General features: G+C 45.0%; 1 protein-coding gene across 1 annotated transcript in view; it reads left to right on the top strand.

The window, feature by feature from the left end:
* The window catches only part of LOC311056301 (uncharacterized protein), a 109715-nt gene that overhangs the window by 25429 nt on the left and 56869 nt on the right, over positions 1-27417 (top strand). Inside the window, exons 2-3 of the mRNA XM_084072822.1 lie at positions 3679-4042; positions 5302-6767. Of these exons, the coding sequence (XP_083928948.1) occupies positions 3679-4042; positions 5302-6767 (1830 nt within the window). The remainder of the gene's footprint in view (positions 1-3678; positions 4043-5301; positions 6768-27417) is intronic.

Raw genomic sequence — 27417 nt, forward strand, 5'->3', positions numbered from 1 at the left:
CCACACCACACCACACACACACACACACACACACACACACACCCCGTTGATAGAACTGACTAGAAACTCCCACTCCACACACACACACACACACACACACACACACACACACACACACACACACACACACACACACACACACACACACACACACACACACACACACACACACACACACTCTCAGTCTCAGCACTGTTAATAGAACCAAGGACCCCCCCAATCCACACATACTGTACTGTACTCTCAACGCTGTTAATAGAACCTACTGTATATCTTACTCTACGCCCACATTACCCTGAAGTGACTCCTTCACTTGTGGTTTTTTACACAGTAAAATCTGGCAATGTTCATTTTACTCAAGAGTCTCTGGGTTTACTGAGCGCTTTATAGTCCCACAGCCTGTCACCTCATGACCTGACCGCTGACCACAGCAATTGGGAAGGATGAATCTCCAGGCTTGAGGCACCGAGGCTGAGCCTGATCAGCAGTTTAAAAGCCTCCAAAGTAGAGGCGACGAGAGTGGAGAAGGTGCCGGTGCTCTGTGCTCTGTGATGATGATGACGTGTCGGCTTCAAAGAAAGATCAAACGCTCGCCTCTGTAATCATCACAGCCCCGCCGGTCCACCCACGTGCACGCGACACGCGTTTGTGCACACGCGTGCGCGCACACACACATGCACACGCGCGCACACACACAGTACAGCCATTGTTTGACTGAAGGGGCCGTTCCATTTTGCATGTGCACTCGGCAGCAGACGCCGGGCCTGGACCTGTACGCATGGACGTCTTAAGAGCCAGCAGCACCTCTATAAAACTTTCAGATGTTACTGCTTCTGGTGACTAAGCGTTGTGTGAGGCGTCGTCACGTGCTAGCTTCAGCCCACAGCATGCTGTATTACTGTAACTCACAGCGGTTCATCTGATTGATTGATTGATTGATGTACTTTTTTTTATCAACACTGAAACTATGTACAAACATGTACAAACACTTGTTTTCCTGGAAATACATGGGGTCCGTCTGACAGGCAGACAGACAGAGTCCTTGTTTACTCAGCCACACTAGACAACTTCTCTCAGACTGGACACAAAACGTAACTGTTAGCTCAATCTCATTGTATTTAAGTTATTCGATATAAATTAAAAGATGTAGATTTAGCTACTACGGCCGCAAACGTCACATGCAAACTGCTAGCCTAGCCACTTAGCCGGCTCTGCTCTGCGAGACTCCCATCTGATCAGCCCAGCTGATTTTTATATTTTGATTAACTGTGCTGTCATGCTCGTTTGAAGCTCAGGGAGGGAGATATTTCAACCAATCAGATTGCTTCGTTGGAACTACCCGTTGTACAGTATAATGGACATCGACGTATTGTGTGCTTGTAGATGGGCTATTTTCGGCGAAGAGATTTGGTGTAGAGGGAAAAAGGAGGGGGCCAAGTACAGACACTTGCGGGACACCTGTCAAGTTCAACAAGTATATAGGATTTAAGTGGTTATAACAAACACAACCTGAAGAGGTCATAGGCCACTTATCCCATACTCAAGGTAGTTAATAAATCAATGCAGAGGTAATAAGCATTTGCAGGAATTGGCCTTTTTCTTTTGGAATTTGATCTTTGGAGCATTTGATTCTCTGCACCGCAAAAGAGACAAAGCAAGTGGTTTTGCATGTTGCCTTCTAATTATCCACCAATTAACTGGACAATAAAAAAGCAGCCAAAGCTTTTATAATGGACTTAAACACGACCAGGGCTCTGGAATGTGGTGCTGCTGTTTGTTTCCCCCCATTAGTGTCAGTAAAATATTTAATTAGCCGCCTTTTGCGTCCATATATCTATATTATTTAAGTACTGCTTCACTTGTGCTGCTCTCGCTCTCTCGAGTTCTGTAGTTTATGTGTCACGGGCATTTCAGCTCCTATGTGAATGCAAAGAGACATGGGTTAAACAGGAATGTCCCTTGTTAGTTCATAGATGCCAACGTAAACCTAATATATATATGTTTTTACAGAAAGACACAACTTCCACTGTTGCCAACTATAAGAGGAAAGTCATCGGTTTCAGTTTGTGAAAAGCAGCTGCATGCAGTATGCAGGGTGCTTTATTATTAGCTCTTTGACTGCCAGAAATAAAACATCATTTTTAACACGCCACTGCCAGCGATTTTTGAGTGTTTTCACTAACCTTTGAAAAATCATAGAATATTCATCTCCAGTATGATCGATCCCCCTGATCGCTTTAGCCATTTAAGACCTGGAACGCATCTGTGTCATTTTTTGATTTGAGCTAAAAAGCATTATTTTACACTTTGGCTATTCAAAAATAGCAGATCTGCAAGCTCATAGCGCGGCACAGAGTGCCGCGCTATGAGCTTGCAGATCTGCTATTTTTGAAAAATCGAGAAAATGTGTGCAAATTAATATATTTATATTCTTTTAAAGCGAACATTTTTAACTCAAATCTTTGCTTCTGGGGGTCCCTGGAACAATATATTTTGAGATGGGGGTCCATGGCCAAATACATATCATTTTGGGGGTCCTTGACATGAAAAAGTTTGAGAACCACTGATATAGAAACATATGTTTTTCAGAAAACTGTTAGGAATTAGAAAACATTAGTAAGAATCGGCTTCAGGTCTTAATGGGTCAAACAGCTTCTTAGCTTCTGTTGCTAGAGCGGATTAACTTCTTCCACACACACAGTATCTGCAATTCCTACTACTGGTAATCCTGTGAAAAGACTAAAAACATTGGCAGCAGAGAATCAAGCGTTATTACCATAAGCGTTGTTCAGTGACAGTTCTTTGGAGTGGTGCAGTGTTGTAGAGATTGTTTGTTCACTCACAGAGCTGACCTCTGGGTTGGGCCCCTTTTCTTCAAGCCAATCTGGCCCACAGGAGTGATAAATTAACTGTGTGCAATTGCATGCGCAGTAAAAAATCCTCAGCGCCAATTTAACTCGGAGAATGTACTACGAATGTAACCAAATGGACTCTCTACGGGTCCATTTGTTTCCTTTTGTACATGGTCAAATGATCACCCATGATTTATTTGATGTGTACATTTTCTTACGCTTGGGACACACACTTTTTTCGATCAGCGCTGAGGATGTCGTTCTGTGATCGCGTATTGTAGAGTACATTGATTATGTCTCATCGGTCATGTACGCCAGGGGTTTTCAACTGATTTCGACCCAGGGACCACCATCCTGACTAAAAGCAACCTGGGGACCACCACTATTGTGCGTGGCGGGTCCATCATAGACCCACCCCACACAATAGTGGTGGGGGGTTCATGCACCGCAGGGAGCTGGAGAAAATAGCTATAATATCAATATAATATCTAATAAAATACAGCGTTTTTGTTTGAATATGATGGAATATGATTAAGGATTACTGTGATTATGGTAAGCTCACATTTCATATTACACACACACAATACAGTAAGAACTCCTGTAAGTTATTAAAAGTAAAAAAAAAAAAAAGTTTTTAAAAAAAAAGTTTTTTTTTGTTTTTTTTGGGCCAGGGACCACCTGCAATAGCTCCGCGGACCACCAGTGGTCCGCGGACCACCGGTTGAAAACCCCTGATGTACGCGATCGACAAAGATTTGCGATCAATGTAATAGTTAACAACTGATTAATTAACTGCTCTGTCCCCCCCTTCCTCCTTCTCCTCCAGCGCTCAAGCGATCCTTCGAAATCGACGATGTGGACGACATCCCGTCCGCCCCGTCCCCCATCATTTCGCCCGGCTCCTCCCACCTCCTCCTCAACCACAACAACAAAGCCAATGAGACGCGAGGAGGAGGAGGGATGATGATGACGGGCGTGCCGACGTCTCCGGCCTCCTCGGCCTACGGCAACATCAACAACAACGGGAACCACAGCTCCATGGCGTACCGCTCCCGCCTGGGCCTGGGCGTCGGGCCCAGCCCGGCCCAGAGCCCCGTGCTGAAGAGCCGCACGGTGGGCAGCCTGGGCACCAGCCTGTCCTTCAACCGCGGCACCATGGGCAAGCCCACCTTCAGCAACAACGGCACCGGGTAGGTGCCTGTTCCCAATTATTATTATATTAACTCGCCTGATCCCAATTATTTGGGATCATTCATTAACACAGGACAATACAAACAAATAAGACGCAATTGCAATGAAAAATGAAAACAAGTAAAAAAAGAAAAAGAGTATATACAGTAGAATATATATATTCTCGCCTGATCCCAATTCGCCTGATCCCAATTATTTGAGATCATTCATTAAGAATCGTTTCCATTCATCTATCTTTATGATTGAACATTTTCAAAACAATTCTAAAATATCGGAAATAGCCTAGTCTATAAGCTCACAATGTGTCGCCATGCGACACGTTGTGAGCTTGTTGATCAGCTATTTCCACTATTTAAAAACAAATTCAAAGTATTCAATTATTAAATATTGCCTATTTTGGCCATAGTAGATTATTTATTTTGATCATTGGTGTGACCGGTCAATGTCAGTAATTTCTTAGCATATTGTTTTTTCTTATCGTAACCCATTTTTTCCACCCAGTGCCAATTGTCTAAGTAATCCTGGGCGCTACACTCCCTCTGCCAGCCTAGGGAGTGCCTAGAGCCGAGCTCATGCCTCCTTCAATGCATGAGAGCTAGCAAGCCGCTTCTTATCACCTGACAGGGGGGGAGTTTCCCCGGTAGGACGTAGCGAGTGGAAGGAACACGTTATTCCAACCATTTCCTTTCCCCTCCATCAGGCGCCCCGGCTGACCAGGGGGAGGCAGTGTAGAGACCAGGATTACTGCATGTTTTTGTGAGGGTACCTACCCTTTCTTTGCATATTGAAGTCATTTGTCATTTTCTACTTTGTGCAATTTTTGTTTACGAAGCCTAAAACCCAAACCCAAAAGCATTATTTTACACTTTGGCTATTCAAAAATAGCAGATATACAAGCTCATAGCGCGGCACCGAGTGCCGCGCTATGAGCTCGTAGATCAGCTATTTTTGAAAAATTGAGAAAATGTGTGCAAATTGATATATTTATATTATTTTAAAGCTAACATTTTTAACTCAAATCTTTGCTTCCGGGGGTCCCTGGAACAATGTATTTTGAGATGGGGGTCCGTGGCCAAATACATATCATTTTGGGGGTCCTTGACATGGAAAAGTTTGAGAACCACTGATATAGAAACATGTTTTTCAGAAAACTGTTTGAGAAATCTGTCCCAAACAGAAATCTAATTCAATGCAAAAAAAAGAAAACCACGATGAAATCTTTAATCGTAATCATTCAACATGACAATCTAATCTCCAGGCCTAGCGGCGGGGGAGTGACCCGGGCCGCCTCCTTCCAGAACCGCTTCAACCCCAACGGCTACTCCTCGTCCTCCTCCATGCTGTCCGGGGGGCCCGGCAGCGACAACGACAGCCTGCACAGCTCCTCCTCCAGCCTGGAGTACTCCTCCTCCTCCGGCACCATGCAGCCCCCACTGACCAAGATGGGCTCCTTCCCCAGCAGCCCCCCGCCGCCCTCGGGGGAGTACCACCCCCACCAGTACCAGCAGCAGCAGCAGCACCTCCTGCTGGCCCAGCAGCGTGCCAGGGAGATGCAGCCACAGGGAGGAGGAGGAGGAGGAGTGGTCCTGGGAGGAGGCAACCACGTCCTGAAGAAGTTCTCCTCCCACGGGAGCGTCTTCCACTCGGAGCTGGACGACGGGCCGGGCTTGGTGCTGGGCGGCGGCGGCGGCGGAGGAGGCGGCCACGGCTCCATGCCCAGCCTGGACCTACAGAGTGGAGAAGGAGGAGGAGGAGGAGGCGTGCGGAGAGCCTCGGGAGCCATGTCGCCGGGGTTGAGGTACGGCAGCGCCGCCTGGAACGGCCGCTCACACAGCACTGCCGCCGCCACCACGGGGAAAGAGTCCTACTACAACTCCAACAGCCAGAACCACGTCCAGCCCCCGTCCCCCCACACCCCCCACACACCCCAGACCCCCCAGAAGGCCAAAGAGACCCCGCGTCTCCACAAGTTTCCCCTGGATCTGGACAGCCTGGTGGGCAGTCCCGCCGGCGCCAACAAGCCCCAATCGGGGGCCCCGAGCCCGACCCCGCCCAGGCCCCCGCCGCGGAGCCACTACCCGGCCGGCCCCCCCTCCGCCTCGGCCAGCCCCTCCGCCTCCCTCAGCAGCCTGGACAGCGCCTCCGACACCACCCCGCCCCTCTCTCTGCACCACCCCCTCTCCCCTCTGTCCTCCCCCTTCCCCCCCCCACCCGCCTCGCCCCCGGGCTCCACGCCCGTCCCCGAGGTGAGCTGCTCCCCCGTGCCTCTGTCCCCGGCCCAGAGCCCCCAGCTGGAGCAGCTGTGTGGGCCCCAGGCGGTCGCGGTGGCCCCCGGCGGCGGCCCTAAGCCCGCCATGCGGCCCGCGGAGGACGGCCAGGGCGAGGCCAGGGAGAGCGTGGGCTCCATCCTGCAGAGGATCGCGTCCTTCTCTCGGCCCATCGTCGTCGCAGACGCCGGGGCCTCTCCGGCCGCGGTGGCCCCTCCCCCCAGGGCCCCTCCGGCCGCGGTGGCCCCACCCCCCAGGGCCTCTCCTGCCGCAGTGGCCCCTCCCCCCAGGGCCCCTCCGGCTGCGGTGGCCGCGGTGGCCCCTCCCCCCAGGGCCCTCAGTAACGGGGTGAAGAGGAACGCCGGCCCCGCGCTGCAGCGGCAAGAGTGTGTTGCGCCCGCCGAGACAGCCCCGCCCCCCGCGCCCGAGCAGAGACTGGGGAAGAAGATGCACGAAGGTATGTGTGTGTGTGTGTGTGTGTTTGTGTGTGTGTCTAGACACCCGTGTGTGTTTCTTTTATTTGAGGTGAATTTCATCTGCTATGTAAATACTACTTGTACCAGCATTGTCTCTCCCGGGCACATGGCGTGGTGCGTATCGGCGTGCAAGTTGTGCATGTGTGTGCACACACGTGCATGTTGTGCAAACACACACATGCTCAAGACAAGAGACAGAGGAAACCGGCAGCAAGAACACTTAGTGAGAACACCATGGTGAGAGATGGGAGTGAAGACAATGTTAAAAGAGCAGACCTGTGCAAGAGAGAGAAAGAAGAGACAGACAGACAGACAGACAGACAGTAAAGCAGAGAGAGAGAGAGAGAGAGAGAGAGACAGAGTGGGAGGAGGTGGAGGAGTGTAGAGAGGTGCACAGATTCCTGGCATATCAGCCAATAGCCTGAAGTAAACACTGATAACACCTTAAGTGGGGGATGGATGGAAGGAGAGGCAGCGGCTTTCAACACTGATGGGTAATGTGATCCCCCCTGTGTGCGCCTGTGTGTGTGTGTGTGTGTGTGTGTGTGTGTGTGTGTGTGTGTGTGTGTGTGTGTGTGTGTGTGTGTGTGTGTGTGTGTGTGTGTGTGTGTGTGTGTGTGTGTGTGTGTGTGTGTGTGTGTGTGTGTGTGTGTGTGTGTGTGCGTGCGTGCGTGCGTGCGTGCGTGCGTGCGTGCGTGCGTGCGTGCGTGCGTGTGAGAGCGCACACTGTAAACTAAAGCCTCAACCTGGCATTGCAACACTTGGTCTCTGCTTTTACAACTGGTCACACACACGCGCGCGCACACATGCACACACTAGGGTGTGCCCCCGATACAACTACAAGTAGCATTTTCAGAAACACACGGACGGTGCCAGGATTGGTCATAGATAATGATAAATTATGTACAGTATATTATGCTCAGTGTCATCAGCTACAACCCACTGAATCACTTCATGTGTCAATGGGGGAGACTCTGCCTCTGTACACGGTTCTGATAGCACAGGCATACGGTCTAAACCCATTACTCTTTGACCCAAATGTTTTTTCGAGAGTCTGCTGTTATTTCCTGCAGTGTTAACCTTTGTTCCCGAGTCACAGGGGGTGGATGTGGGGGGATTCGGGTTTGGGGGGGTTTATTTTCCTAAATTCAGTGCATTTAGTATTGTAAATGTTTGTAAAGTAACATGAACACAGTGCTGGACTTGGTGTACATGTTAGATACACAACTACAGTATTCTTAAAACAATTAAACAGACATAAAACACATACGCAAGGACTTAAATACTTAAGCTAAGCCTTTCTTTGTTGCATATAGGCTGTGCACATTGTATGTAGCTTATTGATATACAGCCCATGTAAGTAAACATTCTGGCTAGGACTTCAAAGATGTAACTTGACATGTTTCAGTACATGTGAAGACCAGTATGGGAATATGCTGGAATTGTTCTCCGCATTTCTTTTGAGATTTTTGGGGGAATCTTCCGCCTTTATTGATGGGTGCAGTGGAGAGAGACAGGAAACAGGGAGAGAGTCCAGGAGGGACATGCGGAGAATCCGCCGCCGGGCTCAGGAATCGAACCCGGGACACGCTGGTGTGCCCCTTAACCACTTGGCCATCAGCACCCCGTCTGTCTGTCTGTCTGTCTGTCTGTCTGTCGTTCTATCGGTCTATCAATCTATCTGTTTATCAGTCAGTTTCTCTATCTGTTCCTACCACTGTGCCCAGTTCCATAGAAAATTCCAGTAAACCTTCAAAAACAAGCTGGGTATGGAAAGTACAAATCACTCTGATACCACTGGAAAACACATGTGTGTGTGGTGTGTGTGTGTGTGCGTGTGCGTGTACGTGTGTGTGTGTGTGTGCGCGTGCGCGTGCGCGCGTGTGCGTGCGTGCGTGCGTGCGTGCGTGCGTGCGTGCGTGCGTGTGTGCGTGTGCGTGCCAGTGTTATTGGCAAACTCTTTATGAAATGTTATTTTCTCATTTCCAAGTGGCTTTTTTTGTGTGTGTGTGTGATTCTTTCCTGTTTGACGAGGATGAGGGCTCAGAGGCATGCCATGCAGCTGTGCCTGGGCGCTATGATGACATCATGTACAGGGGCTTCAGGGGGGAGTGGAGAAGGGGGAGAGAAAGACTGACTGACAGATAGAAAGATAGATAGTGAGAGACAGAAAGATAAAGAGAGAGAGAGAGAGAGAGAGAGAGGTGAAGCTAGGTAGATTTCATCTGTACAATGAGAAGTTGTTGATGGCAGATGGTCGCTAATGATGAGCCATACTGTGTGTGTGTGCATGCGTACGTGCGTGCGTGTGCGGGCGCGCACGCACGTGTGTGTGTGTGTGTGTGCGTGTGTGTTTTAGACGTGGCCCAGCTGCAGTGCAAACAGATGCTCCATGCTTGCCCTCACAACACTACTCAGCGCTGCACAAACACCCAGATATCCTGTCACATTATAAACACTGTTCTCTTCTCTCTCTCTCTCTCCTTCCATCGCTCTCTCCCTCTCCCTCCCTCTGTCTTATCACTCTTTCCAGGCGAGTACATTATGAGATTTATTGGCCATATTGTATATAATCCTGAGTTTATAAACTGTCTCTGGGAATCTACACATGAAGCCAAATGGACCTCGATCTGGACACATGGTGTGTGTGTGTGTGTGTGTGTGTGTGTGTGTGTGTGTGTGTGAGTGTGAGTGTGAGTGTGCGTGTGTGCGTGCGTGCGTGTGTGTGTGTGCGCGCATATGTGCATTTCAGTAATGGGTTCCTAAAAAGATTTTAAGTTCACTCCTACCGAGTGAGCTTGTAGATCAGCTATTTTCACTACTTTTTTTGTGTGACACTCTTATATGATGAAGCAGGGCATTAATCCACAGAAAAAATATAAAAAGTTGAAATATGGAGATACAAGGTCTCTGCTCGACAGTGATGATATACAGGCTAGTTAGGAATATAAAACACTACGACAAGACCCCCCACCCCAACACACACACACACACACACACACACACACACACACACACACACACACACACACACACACACACACACACACACACACACACACACACGTCGTCTATGTGTTTTCTGTCAAGACAGGTAATTGATGAGTGGCTAATGACAATACCGTTTTCAGCGGGGTCAAGGTTGCGGAAGTGGAGCGAGATAGCGAGCGTTCTTAATGACCGTTTCAACGTCAAGTTGTTTTCAATTGCTCAGTGTGACTCACAGGTGCACACAGTGAAATCCTGAGTGCTAGTCCTATTTCACACTCATAGGGTTGTAGTACCACTCAAGATTTTACTGGTGTGCAGCTATACGTTGACCTCCCTTCGCTTAAGCTTAAGCTTAAACTCACAGTCGAGTTTCATTCAAACACGCACTCGCAAACACACACGCGCACACACACACACACACACACACACACACACACACACACACACACACACACACACACACACACACACACACACACACACACACACACACACACACACACACACACACACACACACACACACACACAAAACAAATCCTTGTGTTTAATGGCTTGTTTGACATTTCTTCTGTGTGTGTGTGTGTGTGTGTGTGTGTGTGTGTGTCTGTGAGGTATTTTTAGTGTAGCTAGGTTCTGGGGCCTCTCTCCGCGAGGGCCCTGCTTCCCCTGATAACAAAGAAAGACCACAGGTCAACTTCTGTCACTTTGGCACAGCAGTGTTTATTATTGTAATTAGTCAGTGCTAAATAGTGCTTTACAATTCAATCTGGCAAATAATAAAATAAGTAAGTAAGTAGGTCAGAGTGGCTTATTATTATTGTCCGGGTGCCCGGGATCGAACCCAGGAACCTTGCCGTTCCAAAGACGGGTGCTCTACCGACTGACCTACCTAGAATAAAAGCAAAAGGACACATGAAGATAGGATTATGCCTTTTACATGACTGTTTTATATCGGGCTGGGAGATAGGGACAAAATCAAATATCACATTATTATAAAATAGGGCTTAAAATGATTAGAACCAGGAAAAGCCATATCGCATTATTATGATATCTGTCTATGATATCTAGTCTTATTAAGTTTTACATTTATTCAAAAACATCATTATATAACAGTATGAATTATGATGTCTCTTACAGATCCAAGAGGACCGCTCTCTAAGATAACATTAAAAAACTACCAATAAACAAATCATCAATCATCAAAACACATCAAACAGTAAAAGTTTCTGGTAAAGCTCTTCAGAGGAAGAAGAACATCTGGTGCCTCTTTGTGTGACTCACAGGTTGGGTGAGTCACACACTCCCAGCCCTAGATCGATGTGATGCACTGATTGGGCAACACTTTTTGTTCCTCCATTCATCCATCCATTCATCCATCCATTCATCCATCCATCCATCCATCCATCCATTCATCCATCCATTCATCATCCACCCATTCATCCATCCACCCATCTGTCCGTCCATAATTAGTTCTGTCACTATTATTACCGTACATAATAGTAATTCGCAGTTATTTGAGATAATCGCAAATATTGTTGCATAATCGTCATAATCGTTTCCATGTTGAAAACAGTTTGATTGTTTGAAAGTATAACATTATCAGATATGTCAGTAATTTCTTTGTATACCGTTTTATAAGTTATTTGTCATATCTGGCCTTACAGTTTTTGATTACGAAGCCTAAAAAGGTCAAACAGATTTTTTTTGTATTCTTATGTTCCAATGTTCAATGCCAAAAACACAATTAAATAGTTAATCGTAATCATTTGTTTGACAATTAATCATCATTAATCAATGTTGTAATCATGAAAGCCCTATCCATAATCCGTAATTTGCTCATCAAGTCACTCAGTCACTCACTCAGTTAGTTCTCCATTGAAAGCAGCCATTAGTGTGATGATTCTCCAGGCAGGGCAGGAGTTGCTATAAGTGTTTAATCCATTCAATCCGGGAAGGCATACTGTGTCATTTTAGCTTCTTTTTTTTGCTATATCCATTATTTTATACTTTGGGCTATTCAAAAATAGCAGATCTACAAGCTCATAGCTTCGAGCTACAAGCTTGTAGATCTGTTATTGTTTTTGTTGAAAAATCGTAAAATTAAAAAATGTGCAAATCTTTGAATATGTCTTTTAACTCAAATCTTTGCATCTTGGGATTCTATAAATGCAGGTTGTAGAATTCCAACAAAAAAAGCTGTTTTAAAAAAATAAACACTTATGTTGCTAAAAAATCTGTGGTTCTCAAACAATAATGTCAAGGACCACCCTAAATTATTTGTCCGCGGATCCCCCATCTCAATAATTTGTTCCAGGCACCCCCTCAGAAGCAAAGATTGGCACACATTTTCACAATCTTTTCCCCCCAAAAATAGCAGATCTACAAGCTCATAGAACGGCACTCGGTGCCGCGCTATGAGCTTGTAGATCTACTATTTTTGAATAGCCAAAATAAATCTTTGAAATGACACAGATGCGTTCCCGGTCTTAATGGATTATGTGTGAACATCAATCTTCTGATCACATGTATATACGTGACCTGCTTCAGCAGCACAGTCCCTCTCCTGTGAGCTAAACGAGGACACGTGTCCCTTTTGCTCCGCATACGTTTCACTATAAGTCACCAGCTGTTGGCAAATCCTATGATATACAGACTTGTCACTTATTAGAGTATGTGATCTATGACATATTATGCTTCAAATGCACTGACACGCAGTTTCATGTGCCTACATCCACATGCTATTTACATATGTCTACACTTTCGTCATCGTATTTCAAGCGTATACTCACTGGAACCGATTTTATTCCATGAAGAGCCGTTAAAAACATCCGTTTTAAGTTAGGCTTCATGTCGTCTCTGTCGGGTGGAGACCTTGTATGTCCAAAACTGTTACTTTTCAGGATTCGAAAAAAATGAATAACAGTATAAAAGTAGCAGATCTACAAGTTCGAAACGCGTCGCTTTCGAGCTTGCGGATCTGCTACTTTTGGTGCTTTTCGTGTGGCGCTGTCGTGCGATCAAGTGGGCCGTTAATTTACGAACAAGAGAAATATGACATAGTCATATTATAGAGTACAGAAGTCCTGACGTCACTCGTTCATCCCCTGATTCGTAAAGTAATTTCTCTATGGAGAATAACATTGGGTCATCTTAGAATCGTCTCATTTTGTCGAATTGTGGTCCAAAAATAAACAAACTGTCTCGGCGATATTGTCAGGGAGGAGGCTCTGTATCGTTTATGATAGTCAGTCACTCATATTTGATACAGTCTGTTATTGGCGAACATTTAACTAATTCGGCGGAAGTAACATTAGCGTTTTCTCACCGTCAGTTGATGCTTCATATCCATAAGAGTCAAAGCGCCGGGGTCACTTGTTTATTTTTGGAACGCAGTTCTTATTTGATGCGATATTAAACGCGTCTATGGGAATTCAGATCCCATATTCCAGTGATCCTGGACTGCACCAACACAGAGTAAATAAGGTGGTGGAATGGAGTGATAACAACGCTCTTATCATTAACACAAAAAAGACAGAAGAGATTGTTTTTGGTGCCCCACTAGAGATACACAGATCCCCTATTACTATTCATAGTGAACAGATCAACCAGGTATGTTCGTATACATACCTAGGAGTAGTAATAGACCACCTTTTGTCATGGAAAGACCAGATTGAATCAGTGGGTAAGAAGACAAAACAAAGAGTCTATTTCCTTCGCCGTCTGAGATCTTTTGGTGCTAGTAGACAGATTCTTCTTTTGTTTTTCACTTCTGTTATTATGAGTGTCCTGCAGTACTGTAGTACCACCTGGTATGGATGTCTGTCTGTAGCTTTAAAGTCACAACTGCTGCAACAAGTGAACATTTGTTCAAAGATTGTTGAACAACCACTTCAGAGGCTCTATACATCTACGTATGATAACAGTATGATAAGGTTGGCAAGGAATATCACTTCAAACACTAGCCATGCTTTGTATGGAGAATATAGGTTGCTGCCTTCAGGAAGGAGATACAGTGTTCCTACATACAATAAGGTCAAACTGAAGAGGTCCTTTGTCCATCAGACGACATTGAGGCTTAATCAGGAGTTATAAGCCAGGGGTAGGCTGAGTGGTGGACATTGCTCTTGTCTTTGCATGTCTTTATGTATGTATTTGTATTTTGTTGTTTTCTTGTGCCATGTCAAATGTGTGTACTGTTATATGTTGCATACATGGCTGTTTCTGGGTAGCAAGACAAATTTCAGTGCAAACTGACAATAAAGTATTATCGTATCGTATTCTGAGAGGACATTGAGCCCTCATTGGCTAAATGACCGGCCAATGAGGAAAAGGTCACGCAAAAGGACCAGCCAATGGGGAAAAAGTGACCACTAGCGAGTGTAGATATTATAGACCAGGTTTGGCAACCTGGTAAAACAACAAAAAGTTGAAATATGGAGATAAGAGGTTTCTGCCCCGACAGCGGCAATGTTCTCAAACGTTTATACAACTGATGTAAGACCACATGACAGACATTCCAGTCAGACTTATTCATTGACGGCTGTCGTTTTATAAAACTCTGTATATTTGATGTTTTGAATTATAGGACATGTGTAATCACACAGTCGGTAAATCTCAGCTGGTTTTACAACATGGACCTGAATGCTGCGTTTGGCCACCAAGTTAGGAACAGAAATAGGAAGGAGGGAAAAAAACACCATGTTCTCCTGCTAGGGCTGGGCGATATGGACAACATCAGATACCACAATGTTTTTGACCAAATGCCTTGATATACTGTGGAAAAAATGCGAAAATAGCCAATCTACAAGCTTACATTATGTCATGAATCATGATGTTGTAGATCGGCCTTTTAAGCTATTTTTGAAAAGAAAAGTATCAAAGTATTAAACAGGGCTTAAGTGATTAAAACCAGGAAAACCAGGAGGACAACACTAATGCCCATTATAACAATTTCCAAGATCTAGTGTCATATATAAAGATATCAAAATAATATATTCCTCAGGCCTGCCACATTCTGTTATTAAAGTTGTCTTTTTTTCTGTGACCGTTTCAGAATGTCTTACAACCTGTCTTTGGGTCTCTGCCCGGTGGTTTAGAAAACATGGAGGGGGGTCCCTGGAACAAAATATTTTGAGATGGGGGGGGGGGGGGGGGGGGTACGCGGCCAAATTCATTTTGGGTGGTCGTTGACATGAAAAAGTTTGAGAACCACTGATATAGCAACATCAGTTTAAAAAAAAAACTGTTAGGATTTTGATGGCATTTTTAAAATCTCAGGTCTTAAAAGGTTGAAGTTGTCCTTTTGTCTGTGACCATTTCAGATGTACGTATACTGCAACCTGCGTTTGGGTCTCTGCCCGCTGGTTTAGAAACACCACACACTCACACACACACGAGAGACTGGCGCTCAGAACTGGCGAGCGTCGCAGACGCCTTAAGTGTGCATTAAGGGCCAATTAAAAAGCACATTTCGTTTACCACGTTGGGATTTTGGCTCGCTGCGACGCTCACAAAACCTCCCAAACTCACATTAAGATCCAAAACCACAAGGGAAAGACTTTTTTTGAAGTGGCGTGCTAATTCAAAACAGAGCTTTTCTCCGATCTCTTCAATCATTCAATCATTTTTTTCTTTGTTTACGACCCTTCAAACTCGTAGTGGCTTTTTTTCGAGACAAACTAGCAGCGGCTTCGTGTTTAGAGACCTCGGTGGGAGTTTTTTCTCTCTCTCACAGCCTTTTCTCCCAATCTCATCAGCCTAATCATGGGGAATTAGCTGAATTCCTCTGGGGAATATTTGTGTGTGCGTTTGCGTGTGTGTGTGTGTGTGTGTGTGTGTATGTGTGTGTGTGTGTGTGTGTGTGTGTGTGTGTGTGTGTGTGTGTGTGTGTGTGTGTGTGTGTGTGTGTGTGTGTGTGTGTGTGTGTGTGTGTGTGCCATGAAAGTGACTGTAGTCATAACCCCCATTATAAATTGACATCTTAATTCTATCTTCCACTTACGCAGGCTCATATGACAGAGAGAGAGAAGGGTGGAGAGACTGAGAGAGAGAGAGCGCGAGGGGGGGAATACAGAGATGAGAGAGAGAGAAAGGGTGGGAGAGAGAGACACACAGAGAGAGGGGGCATAGAGCCAAGAGGGAGGGAGGAGAGAGTGACAGAAAAGACTGCATTAAAGAGACTGAGAGACAGACTGTGTGTGTGTGTTTGTGTGTGGGGGGGGGGGGTGGGGGGGTGTTTGTGTGCGTGCGTGTGTGTGTATGCGCGCGCTTGTGTGTGTAAGATGTTTTTTGGACGTCTGACAACTGGGTTTTATGAGTTTTCTGACATTGCAGCGCTTTGGGCACAAGATGAAGTTATTAAGTCGAGATGCACGCCACGCAGACACGACAAACATCAAACAACACAAATAACGTCATGCAAAACATGTCTCATTTCTGATCCTAGACACAGCTTTAGCGGCTCACTCTTTAACGCCACGTGACAACGACTCTCTGTGTTTGATAGTAAAACATTGGCATCAAAAAAGTACTTATTATGCAGAATGTCCCATTTCACAATTTCAACATGTATACAAATCTTTTGAAAATAGCAGATCTACGAGCTAGATCGGCTATTTTCAAATGGCCGAAATGTATATAAGGCTGAAGTGGTTCATGCATGTTTTGTAATAATAATCTAAATCTGCAAAGTAACTAGTAAATTAAAGTTGTCAAATAATTGTAGTGGAGTAAAAGTACAATATTTGCCTCTGAGATGTAGTGGAGTAGAAGTAAAAGTATTGAAACTGGGAAATACTCCAGTAACGTAAAAAAAATCCTCAAAGGTTTACGTAAGTACGGTACTTGAGTAAATGTACTTTGTTACTGTTTCACTGTCACAAAAGTGATGTTCCACAACGAGTTAGCGTCGTCAGAGGTCATCTGGTTCTGTCACGTGACTCAGCACCTCCTGGCCCTTCAGGTTCCGGCGGCGGCCAACCGTTTATCTGTCAATTTCACTGGCTGTCTATCTGTGCCACCGTTTAGAATGGGAAGGGGGTAATGTGGCGCCTCTGCCACACACACACACACACACACACACACACACACACACACACACACACACACACACACACACACACACACACACACACACACACACACACACACACACACACACACACACACACAAACATCACCACCGTGGGGAATTATGTAGAAGAAATGCAATTACTTGCACTTCAGGAATATCCCCCTGATGTGCACACACACACACACACACACACACACACACACACACACACACACACACACACACACACACACACACACACACACACACACACACACACACACACACACACACACACACACACACACACACACACAGCATCATCGTAGTAGAGATTGTAAATAACAGACTAATGTGTGTGGTAATGTATGTTCAGAGTCAAATGACTGTTTTGCTGTGTTGCATCCCCTCCTCCTTCTCCTCCTCCTCCTCCTCTTCTCCTCTCCGTTTTACTTCAAAGCTGCAGCTTGGCTTCCCATGAAAAAACATGAAAACAAAAAAAAAGTGTCCCCTGGGGGCCTCCTTTTCCTCTCTTTTTCTCCCTTCCTCCTCCTCCACCTCTCACAGAGAGAGAGAGAGAGAGAGAGAGAGTCATAGGTCAGAAGAAAGCAGACGGAGTGAGCGAGATAGAGGACGAGATTGAGAATGAATGAAAGGGGGAAAAGAAAGAAGGCAAACAAGAATGACGTAACAAAAAGAAAATGAAAAGAAGACTGTGAAAAGTGTCGAAAAAGATCATGTGACAAAAGCCAGCGTATCTGATGTGTTTTCATGTTATTGGCTGTTTCATTAAATCCCAACCAGCCACTCAGTCTGTGTTGCATCACAATAGACTTGACTCTTGTCCCTGCTTATGTCACCATGTTGTCACCACACCCCAAACCCCCCCAGCCAGGGGGGCCCCGGGGCCCCTGGCTATGTCTCCTCTCTCTCAGATAAAGTCTGCTGCTTACCTCTTATTTTCTTTGGCTACTCTTTCCTGTTTTCGTCGTTGTTTTCTTTTTTTTTGCACTACGACTCGCCAGTCTCTTCATCTCCCCTCTGTCTCCACCTCCCTCCCTCTCTCTCTCTCTCTCTCTCTCTCTCTCTCTCTCTCTCTCTCTCTCTCTCTCTCTCTCTCTCTCTCTCTCTCTCTCTCTCTCGGTGAGAAACAACGATGTGTGTTTGTTTCACACATTTCCAACTGTTGTGGTTCTTCTTTCTTTCTCCCCCCCCCCCCTCTCCGTTTAACTCTCTCTCTCCCTAACTCTCTCTTTTCCTCTTAACTCTCTCTGGCTAATCATGCCAAGGCTTGTCTGGACTAGGAGTACACCCCCCCCCCCCCCCCCCCCCCCTTCACTTGTCTTATATGGCACACTTTATTCTAGCTTTAATGACAGTGATTTAGGGAATAAATTCCTCCCCAGCAGATGTCTGCAGCCCACCCTTCCCCAGCCCCCCCCCCATCCCTCCCCCCCTCTCTCATCATACCCCCTCTGGCTCAGCCTGGGACGGGCAAACGTGGGGGGACGGGGACGGGGGGGTAGAGTTAGGACATGAGAAAGAGAGACGGAGGCAGACAGTAGTGAGATTTTAGAATGCAATTTTAGAATTGACCGCAAAGTCAACAGAAGAGAGCTCAGTGCTCGTATGGCTGTGTTTACTGTGTTTCCTCATGGAGTACGGTGTGAGAGGAGGGACAATATTTGTGGCTATTTCGCCTTCATTCCCATCATTTTTGTCACTCGCCAACGCAGATATTGGTGACCTTTAACCCATGTGTTGCACTATGAAGTCGCAATAATTGTTTTCATAATCGTCATGATCATTTCCATGTTGAAAGATGTTGATATCATTTTTTAAGTATAAACGTATTATTTTAAGTTATTTGTCATCTCTGCCCTGTGCACCTTTTGTTTACAAAGCCTAAAAGCAAAATAGAACTGTCATTTTTATTATTATTTCAACGACGAGAAACAATTATCGCAATTATCTGAGCGACTGTTAATCATCAAGTAAAATGTCATAATGACAGCCCTGCCTATTGCCATCATTGTTGCCGCTCACCTAACGCAGATATTGATGACCTATTACCTATTTGTTGCACTTTAAAGTCACCACAAATAATGCTTTTTTTAAAATTAAATGCCATGACAGTGAGTGAGTGAGTGAGTGAGTAAGTGACTGGGTGAGTGAGTGACTGAGCGAGCGAGTGAGCGAGTCAGCATTTTTGTTCAATAGATCAATAGTGAAGGGTCAATCCAACTAATTTGGAAACAGGGCAGGCTCAATAAGCCCTAAAAATCTAACTGGCTTGTGCTAAGACTTAAGAGATAGTGTAATCTGTAGAGCGTGTAATTAGCTTTCCTGGTACGGGACACAATTTCTCCTGCGTTTTCCCGTCACTGTCTCTGTCGGGATAAGACGACACCGGCACGGGGTAAATGAATTAATAAAGCAATATAAACCAATGAAAACAACAGGATTAAAGCAACCGGCCAATAGCAGCCGTCCTGAAGAGAACCTCCCCCCCTAAAAGCCAGGGGTTTGTCTCATGTGTTTGTTTGTCCTTTACTTCCCAGTGGCTGAGATTAGATGCCCCCCTCCTCACCATTTCCTGTGCGCTTGTTAGGTTGCAGGGCCCTGAAAATGTGTTTCCTGTCCCAGATAAGATTAACCACACCCACAGTGTTGAGGTTGCCTTATCATGTGGACCACTAGCCTAGTATGAACCACACGCATATATGCACGCAAGCACGCACGCACACACACACACACACACACACACACACGCACACGCACACACGCACACACGCACGCACACACACACACACCAAATTCAAAGAGCTCCTCAAAGATGCCAGGTTTAGAGCTTTTCTCATGTATTATTTATTGGCGGTCCAGAACGATACTTGTAATGCTACGTCAATCTTTCATTAGGGCTGACACGATAACAAATTTAAGTTGACGATTAATTGTCACTCAAATAATTGCAATTAACAATTTAATAGGCTCTATGCACAGCAGCCATATTGGAAAGAAATTGGGCCTCTTCTTACTTCCTTCACAGGTGTTACCAATGATACTAATGAAGGCTCTGTTCCATTCTGGTCAGGGTGCTGATATCGTGCATGTTGGCTCACTAGAAACACTTTTTGGTTCCAAAATGGCCCCTTATGGTGGGTGTGTAACTCTGAGAGTTATGGGGGTCCTTGAAAATAAGACAACCACTATGCCACACTAAATGGAACAGAGCCTAATTAGTATCTTTGGTAACACCTGTGAAGGAAGTAAGGAAGGGGCCCAATTCATTCCCAATATGGCTGCTGTGCATAGAGCCTATTGTGTGTTTGGCATACATTTGTGTTTGCCTTTTAGGCTTCATAATAAAAAATTGCACGGGGCAGATATGACAAATAACTTAAATATACAAAGAAATGACTGACATATTTAATCATTTTATACATGTAAATTATTTTATATATATTTGAAAATGTGTGAACATTGTTCAACATGGAGACGATTATGACAATTATGCAAAAAAAAAAATTGCGATTATCTCAAATAATTGCCATTAGACGATTATGTAATAATTGTGACAGGCCTTATCTTTCATTGACAGCACTTACACCTCCTAAGCCTCTCTAATCATAACTCCAACTAGCCTTCAATGCACGGCAAACTTTAACCCTTACACCAACTAACCGCCTTCAAAGAGTCACAGCTAGTCTTTAAAATGTCTCCTTTGAAGAGTGATAATCTCCCAAAAATGTCCTCACTTCCCAAGGAGAAAAAAAAAACCCCACAGAGGAGTTCTTCTTCTTATGTCTAGACGGTGCTCTCCCCGCACGTTGAAACGCACGTGAACGACACAAAACGGCTCTCGTGCTGGGTCCGAAATGCGGCGGTGTTCTAGGAAGGAGGGCTATACCTTTTAAAACAGAGTAACAGACCCCCTTCTTCTGATGTGCCGCCGCTGTTGTTTGGTTTTACGACGGCGGTGGAGTGACTGAACTACTCCTTCACTCCGCTGACTTCTTCACCTGCGAGCCTCTCCTCTGTTTCTCATGCACATGTCACATTAGTCCCCGGTCAGTCGCCGCCTCTTAACAACGAAGTTCCATGTTGTCGTCATCACCCCACTCCCCACAACCCCTCTTTTCTGTCTTCTGTTTGTCTTAGTCCATCACTGCAAGACTCTCTCATTATATTTTTTAAAATAAACAGAAAACACTTTGGCTCTTTGAGTTAATAATAACAGGCACTTTTACACACATGTACCTGCTTACCTACTCAGAGCTTAAGTGCTTAGCCTAGACCATTGGTTCTCAAAGTGGGGTCCGGGGACCCCCAGGGGTACTTGAGGCGGTTCCAGGGGGCCCCCAGCTAAATGATGGATAGGAACAAAATGGACCCTTATGGTTCTGTAACTCTGAGAGTGTACAAATGGAACGAAATGGACCCTCACGGGTCCATTTGGTTCCATTTGTACACTCTCAGAGTTAAATGAACATTGATTTTATAATATAAATTCGGGTCCCAGAGGTATAAATGCCATTAAATGGGGGTCCGTAGCCTAAAACATGTCAAACTGGCGGTCCTTGACATTAAAATGGTTGAGAATCACTGCTAGAGAGCCGTATAAACCTTCTCTTATTGGGGTCCCTGGCTTATCTTTTCAAATGGGGGTCCGCGGGGTAATAAGTGTCAATTTGGGGGTCCTTGACATGAAAAAGTTTGAGAACCACTGGCCTAGACGAGGTACCTTTTAAGACTCTTTTTTTGTGGCAGTTTTTAAGTCAGCATTTTCCGATTATCAGGGTTTTAGTAATTGGGTTTGCCTGCTGGGCTTAATAAGAGACTATTTGATCTGTAAGTGCCGTGGTATCATCCCTGTGTCTCTGATGGGCCCACGCACCACCCACATGCCTGACTGTCTGTCTGTCTCCCCGTTTGTCTGTGAATGATTCCGTCAGTGTCAGTGCCAACACAGTCAGTGTTGGCTGATTTAGCGAGAGAAATAAGCACGTGTGTGTGTGCGTGTGTGTGTGCGTGTGTGTGTGCGTGTGTGTGTGCGCGTGTGTGTGCGCGCGTGTGTGTGTGTGTGTGTGTGTGTGTGTGTGTGTGTGTGTGTGTGTGTGTGTGTGTGTGTGTGTGTGTGTGTGTGTGTGTGTGTGTGTGTGTGTGTGTGTGTGTGTGTGTGTGTGTGTGTGTGTGTGTGTGTGTGTGTGTTCCTGTTTGTGTTTATTATGGTAGACATCATTGGTAGTCGATAACAATTAGGTAAATGTTAGCTCTGTTTGACCCCTGGTGGGGGAGGAGAGATCGATCTGGATCAGGTTTTTGAAAAGGTTCTTGATTTTTACGTCTGATCTATGGTGTTAGTTTGTAAACACACCATGGATCATCATCATAAATGGGCTCCTGTTTTTTGGGGGTGAACTATCCCTTTAACATGTCATCAGGATCACAGATTATTTTGCTGACATGTGGATTACTGGTCATTAGAATTCATTACTTGGCTAGATTATTTCAGGCGGCGTAGCCGGTATTTTTGAGCACTTCTAAATGCTTTGACTTGTGGTTCAGTATGTAACAGATGTTTACACTCTCACTGTGTCTTATCTCAGTCCTTCACGTGAAGAGAGAGGGTGAAGTGGGATTATTCTACTTCCACTCCTACTTCAATCACTTCAAACACACAGACACTTGGGGCCTGTACCTGGCTATGATCAATCTTACACAGGGTAGTCATACTGTTAACCCGTTCAATCCAGGAACACATCTGTGTCATTTTTTGATTTATTTGGCTATTCAAAAATAGCAGATATACAAGCTCATAGCGCGGAACTCATTGTAGATCTGCTATTTTATGTTTTAAAGCATTTGTAACTCAAATCTTTGCTTCTGGTTTCTATACATTCTACAAATGTCTTCTAAATCCTAAACTTATGTTGCTATAATATCAGTGGTTCTCAAACTTTTTCATGTCAAGGACCACCCAAAATGTACATGTATTTGGCCTCAAAATATTTTGTTCCAGGGACCCCCAGAAGCAAAGATTTGAGTTATAAATGTTTGCTTTAAAAATATATATATATTCAAAGATTTGCACTCATTTTTAAGATTTTTCTAAGAAATAGCAGACCTACAAGTTCATAGCGCGGTACTTGGTGCTGCGCTATGAGCTTGTAGGTCTGCCATTTTTGAATAGCCAAAGAAATCTAAACTGACACAGATGCGTTCCCGGTCTTGATGGATTAATTTAAACTCCGAAGTGACGGGTCCATTTTGTTCCGTTCAAAGTCTAAATTAACACTAAAGGAAGCTTTGTTCCTATGATTATAAAGTGAACATCCCCCCCCAAAAAACATGGGGATGAGCGAAAACCATTTAGCGTAAACTATTTTGAGTGCACTGTTCATCCGTGGTATTAGCAAAGTAATAATTATGTTTTATCACAGGGTTTGTGTGAGGCCTCCTCTGGGTTATCTGCTGATCCTCTGGAAAAGACAGTCAGCTGTCGTAAAAACAAAAAAAAAAGATCCCTGAAGGAAATGACAACAAAAGAACGAAAGTTCCAAAACAAGACCAGCTGACAGCTGATTGGGTCAGTTGTGTTGGCACGGTGCCGTTGTCATGGTCACCATGGTTTCCTGTTTAAACGCTTGACCACGTTGGCTTGGACATCGTTGTCTGTGAAGAAACTCGTAGACTGTTTTTCAGAGAACTGAGAACCCTTTTCTCTGTTCAGTTGGCTCAACAGTGGTTCTCAAACTCTTCCATGTCAAGTTCATCTGTATTTGGCCGCGGAAAATATTTTGTGCCAGGAATCCCGTACAAGATTTGTGTTGTTAAAATGTTTAAAAAATAGATTATAGATTGGCTATATTCAAATAGCCTATATACAGTACAGTATACTTTGAGAACCAGTGTTTTACAGTATACGTGGGCCATCCTCTGTTGCCATGGTAATTAACAAAGCTTGTTGAGATCAGAGGAGACAAGATGAGAAGAGAAGCGTGGGTCTGTGAAACAGAGAGAGAGCATGAAATGTATTATAGCCTGGAATCCAGACGGATTCGCTCCGTTCTACGGATTTCTTTTTTCTATCAGTCTGGATTCCAGGCTAGAAATGTACAGAGTGGATTAATTAATACTACAAGCTTATAATGAGAGAGACAGAGAGTCAGTTTATCAGAAAGACATCGTGGCCATACCCAGTTTTACGGTACGGTTACGGTACCTTTTTTTTCTTGATGAGCAGCAAATGCATCCAGAGATAAGAACGTTTGAACAGAAGTATCACTTACTGTGTTGTCATGTGTGTGTTACTTATATAATGATATATTTATACAATAATATTAACACAGGTGCGTGCCACTGTAATGACAAAATAACCTATATCAGACAACCTATATCTCTGTGGTAATCACACTGTTTGAAGTGGATCAGGTCATGTATTGTTTGTAGATAGATAGATAGATACATAGATAGAGCTTTATTGATCCCACGGGGGGCTTTCAGTCGCCAGAGGCTATATCCTGAGCCCAGACATAGATAGCCCTGTGATGTGCCTGTGTTTAAAATAAGCTCTTCTGACATGGTGCCATGAATAGAGACTGCCTGAGGACAAGTAAAAAGGTGTGTGTGTGTGTGGGGTGTGGTGGTTGGGGGGGGGGGGCAGTATCACCCAAGTTAGCGCTCCATATATCATCACATTCCCATGGAGCCAAGTCTTGATTCATCCCATGTTGTTTGAGGGTTTGGAAGCTTGTTTTGCCTCGTCATCTTCCTACCCATCATCATCATCATCATCATCATCACATCGGGACCTTCCTCCATCCTTCCACGCTTTCTCGGCTTCAACCTGAGCCAAGCTGCCACGCAAGCTGATATTTATACCTCCTGCCTATTCTGTTTTAATAACACCTCCGAGAGAGCCTTAAGAACCGTCGCGCACACAAACAGACCCCCCCGGGGTAAATGATAATGAAAGTCGTAAAGGGAAACCCGTGTGGATTATTGTTAGATGGTAATTTATCCCAGGGAAACCTGACTGAGCATGAATGCACTTCTACACGAACGCTCTCTCTGCTTCCAATGAACGCACCGACACACGCACGCGCACACACATACACGCACCCTCACACCTGGGAGGTGTACAACCACAGACTTCCATTGTTTTTGACCCACTACGCAGCAGCAATTTACGGATTAAGCGCTTTGTTCGGTGGGCACCCGATGGCTGTTTTTGAGGGAGGAGAGACATCCTTTCTCTCATCCACTTCCCCATCCGTGTGCTACACAGTGAAATCCCACAGTGTTAATTTAACCACATGAACCCTAGCGTCCCTATTCTTGGTCATAGTAGGCGAAATCTGGTGAAAATATAACATTTGGTGGAAGACAGTAGGCTAACATTCGTTGATAATAGCAGATCAAGCTCACAATCCTCACAGCTGTTTTCACTGTTGACGTAGAACAAAGTATATCGTCTCTGTCTGGTGAAAACCTCATATGTCCAAAACTGTTACTTTTCAGGATTCAAATTCAAAAATAGCAAAAGCAGCGGATCTATAAGCTCGAAACGTGTCGCTTCGCACCGCATTTTGAGCTTGCAGATCTGCTACTTTTGCTACTTTAGTGTGACACTGTAGTGTGATCAAGTAGGGCGTTCATTTACGGAAAGAAACGGTTCAACCCGACCGCAACGATAATATGGTTCGAGTGAACCCGTAGCTCAGTGATTGTACAACAGGAACCGTAACTGAATGGACCCCTACGGGTCTTCTCAGTTCCTGTTGTACAAACCCTGAGTTAAATTGACCCATTGTCAGCCTTCTGAATGGTCCCTGATCGACCCATTCCGCTTAGCAGCGGTTGTTTATGCTGAGTTGGCTAAGCATGAGGAAAATATCCAGTTTTTGGAAAAAGCACAAAAAAAATCCCAGTCACACAATACTGCACCACCCTGTATGTTATGTTTTACTAAGCCCAAGTTTAAAATAAGAATTGAATTGAAATATTAAATAAATATCCATATGAGGCAACTGAAAATGACAGATTCATTTGTAGACCTGGCATCCTATAGTGTGTATAGTTTCAATGTACAGATATATACTTTTTAAATATTATACTGTTTAGACTGATGATAGGTTCTTGTCTTACCTATATGATCCTAGATTACGATTAGTATGCATTTGATGTATTACCTCATGTTTACATTGCTTACTGTAAATCACTCTGGATTAAGAACGTCTGCTAAATGCCTAAATTGTAAATTGTAAAAAGGTAGTGGATCGAGAGAGAGGATTTTTGTCCAGTCAAGCTACAGCAACCAAGGCCTGGACCGCTGGCGTAGCGGTCCAGGCACCAAGGTTCCAAAGTAGCCTGCCGGCGCGCGGCAGGTTCGAGTCCCGATCCCCGATCCCGACAGCCTTTGCTGCGTGTCAATAAAGGCATAAGAGCCAAAAAATAGATAATAAAAAAAAGCTACAGCAACCAATGTGCGAGGAAGTGGGGGGGGCGGGACCACGGGCAGGACTTGTACAAAGGGTCAATTTACACTGTATACGCCACATCTGCAAGGCGTGGTCAACACTGTGTACCGCTGTACCGCACATCTGCAAGGCGTGGTCGTTCTGGTGTGTGTGTGTGTGTGTGTGCGGTCCTGCCAACGACTGTACAGTCGACACCGATAGGAAATCCTCTCGGCTTGTTTTACAACACTTTGTTTGGGAGGAGGAGACTGGGGGAGGGGGGGAAAAACTGTTAAGGGATGTGTTGTTTGTCAGATATTTGCCGTGCTAAGCGGCGGGCCGCAGGCCCGTTAGTACATGTCGGAGCGGGTGGCTCTGACACCTCGGAGAATGTTCTGGAGCCGCGAGCGCGAGGTCAGAAAAACTCACACTCGCACGCACGCACACACACACACACACACACACACACACACAACCACACCCACAGGGATGTGTCTCACTCACTCACAGCAGTCATGTGTGAAGGAACACAGAGGATTTACCTTTGTAGGCACGTACCGACCGATCACTCTACATCATCTCCCTATATGTGCGTGTGTGTGTGTGTGTGTGGTGTGGTATGTTTCTGCATGTATAAGTATGTGTGTGCGAATGCATCCGTGTGTGTATACTATATGTGCGTGCGCAGGCACGTGTGTGCGTGTGTGTGCATGCATGCCTGTGTGTAATTGTGTATTCACCACTTAAAGGAGTAGTTCACTCAAAAAAATCTATCAAAAAAATCAATTACACACCCCATGAAGCCGCCGAGTCCTAAGCCAATAATCTGATGACCAGTTCTCCGGTAGGAAACTCTTTGAGTCTTTACATGTTTGTGTATGGTTGACCCCACTTTGACCCCACTTTGCTGTACAAGCTTGTACATTTGCTATTTTTGAAAATGTTTGAAAAATATTTTTTTTTAATACATAAATCTTTCTCTCCTGAGGCACTCTTCTGACATTTTTAGCTTTTAGTTGTCCGTGGCCAAATACATCAATTTGAGGTGTGTGTGTGTGTGTGTGTGTGTGTGTGTGTGTGTGTGTGTGTGTGTGTGTGTGCGTGTGTCAGGTAGCAGAGGGGTCGT

The sequence above is a fragment of the Gymnoscopelus microlampas genome, assembly GCF_963454915.1.
Source record: "Gymnoscopelus microlampas genome assembly, chromosome: 11".
Lineage (NCBI taxonomy): Eukaryota > Metazoa > Chordata > Actinopteri > Myctophiformes > Myctophidae > Gymnoscopelus > Gymnoscopelus microlampas.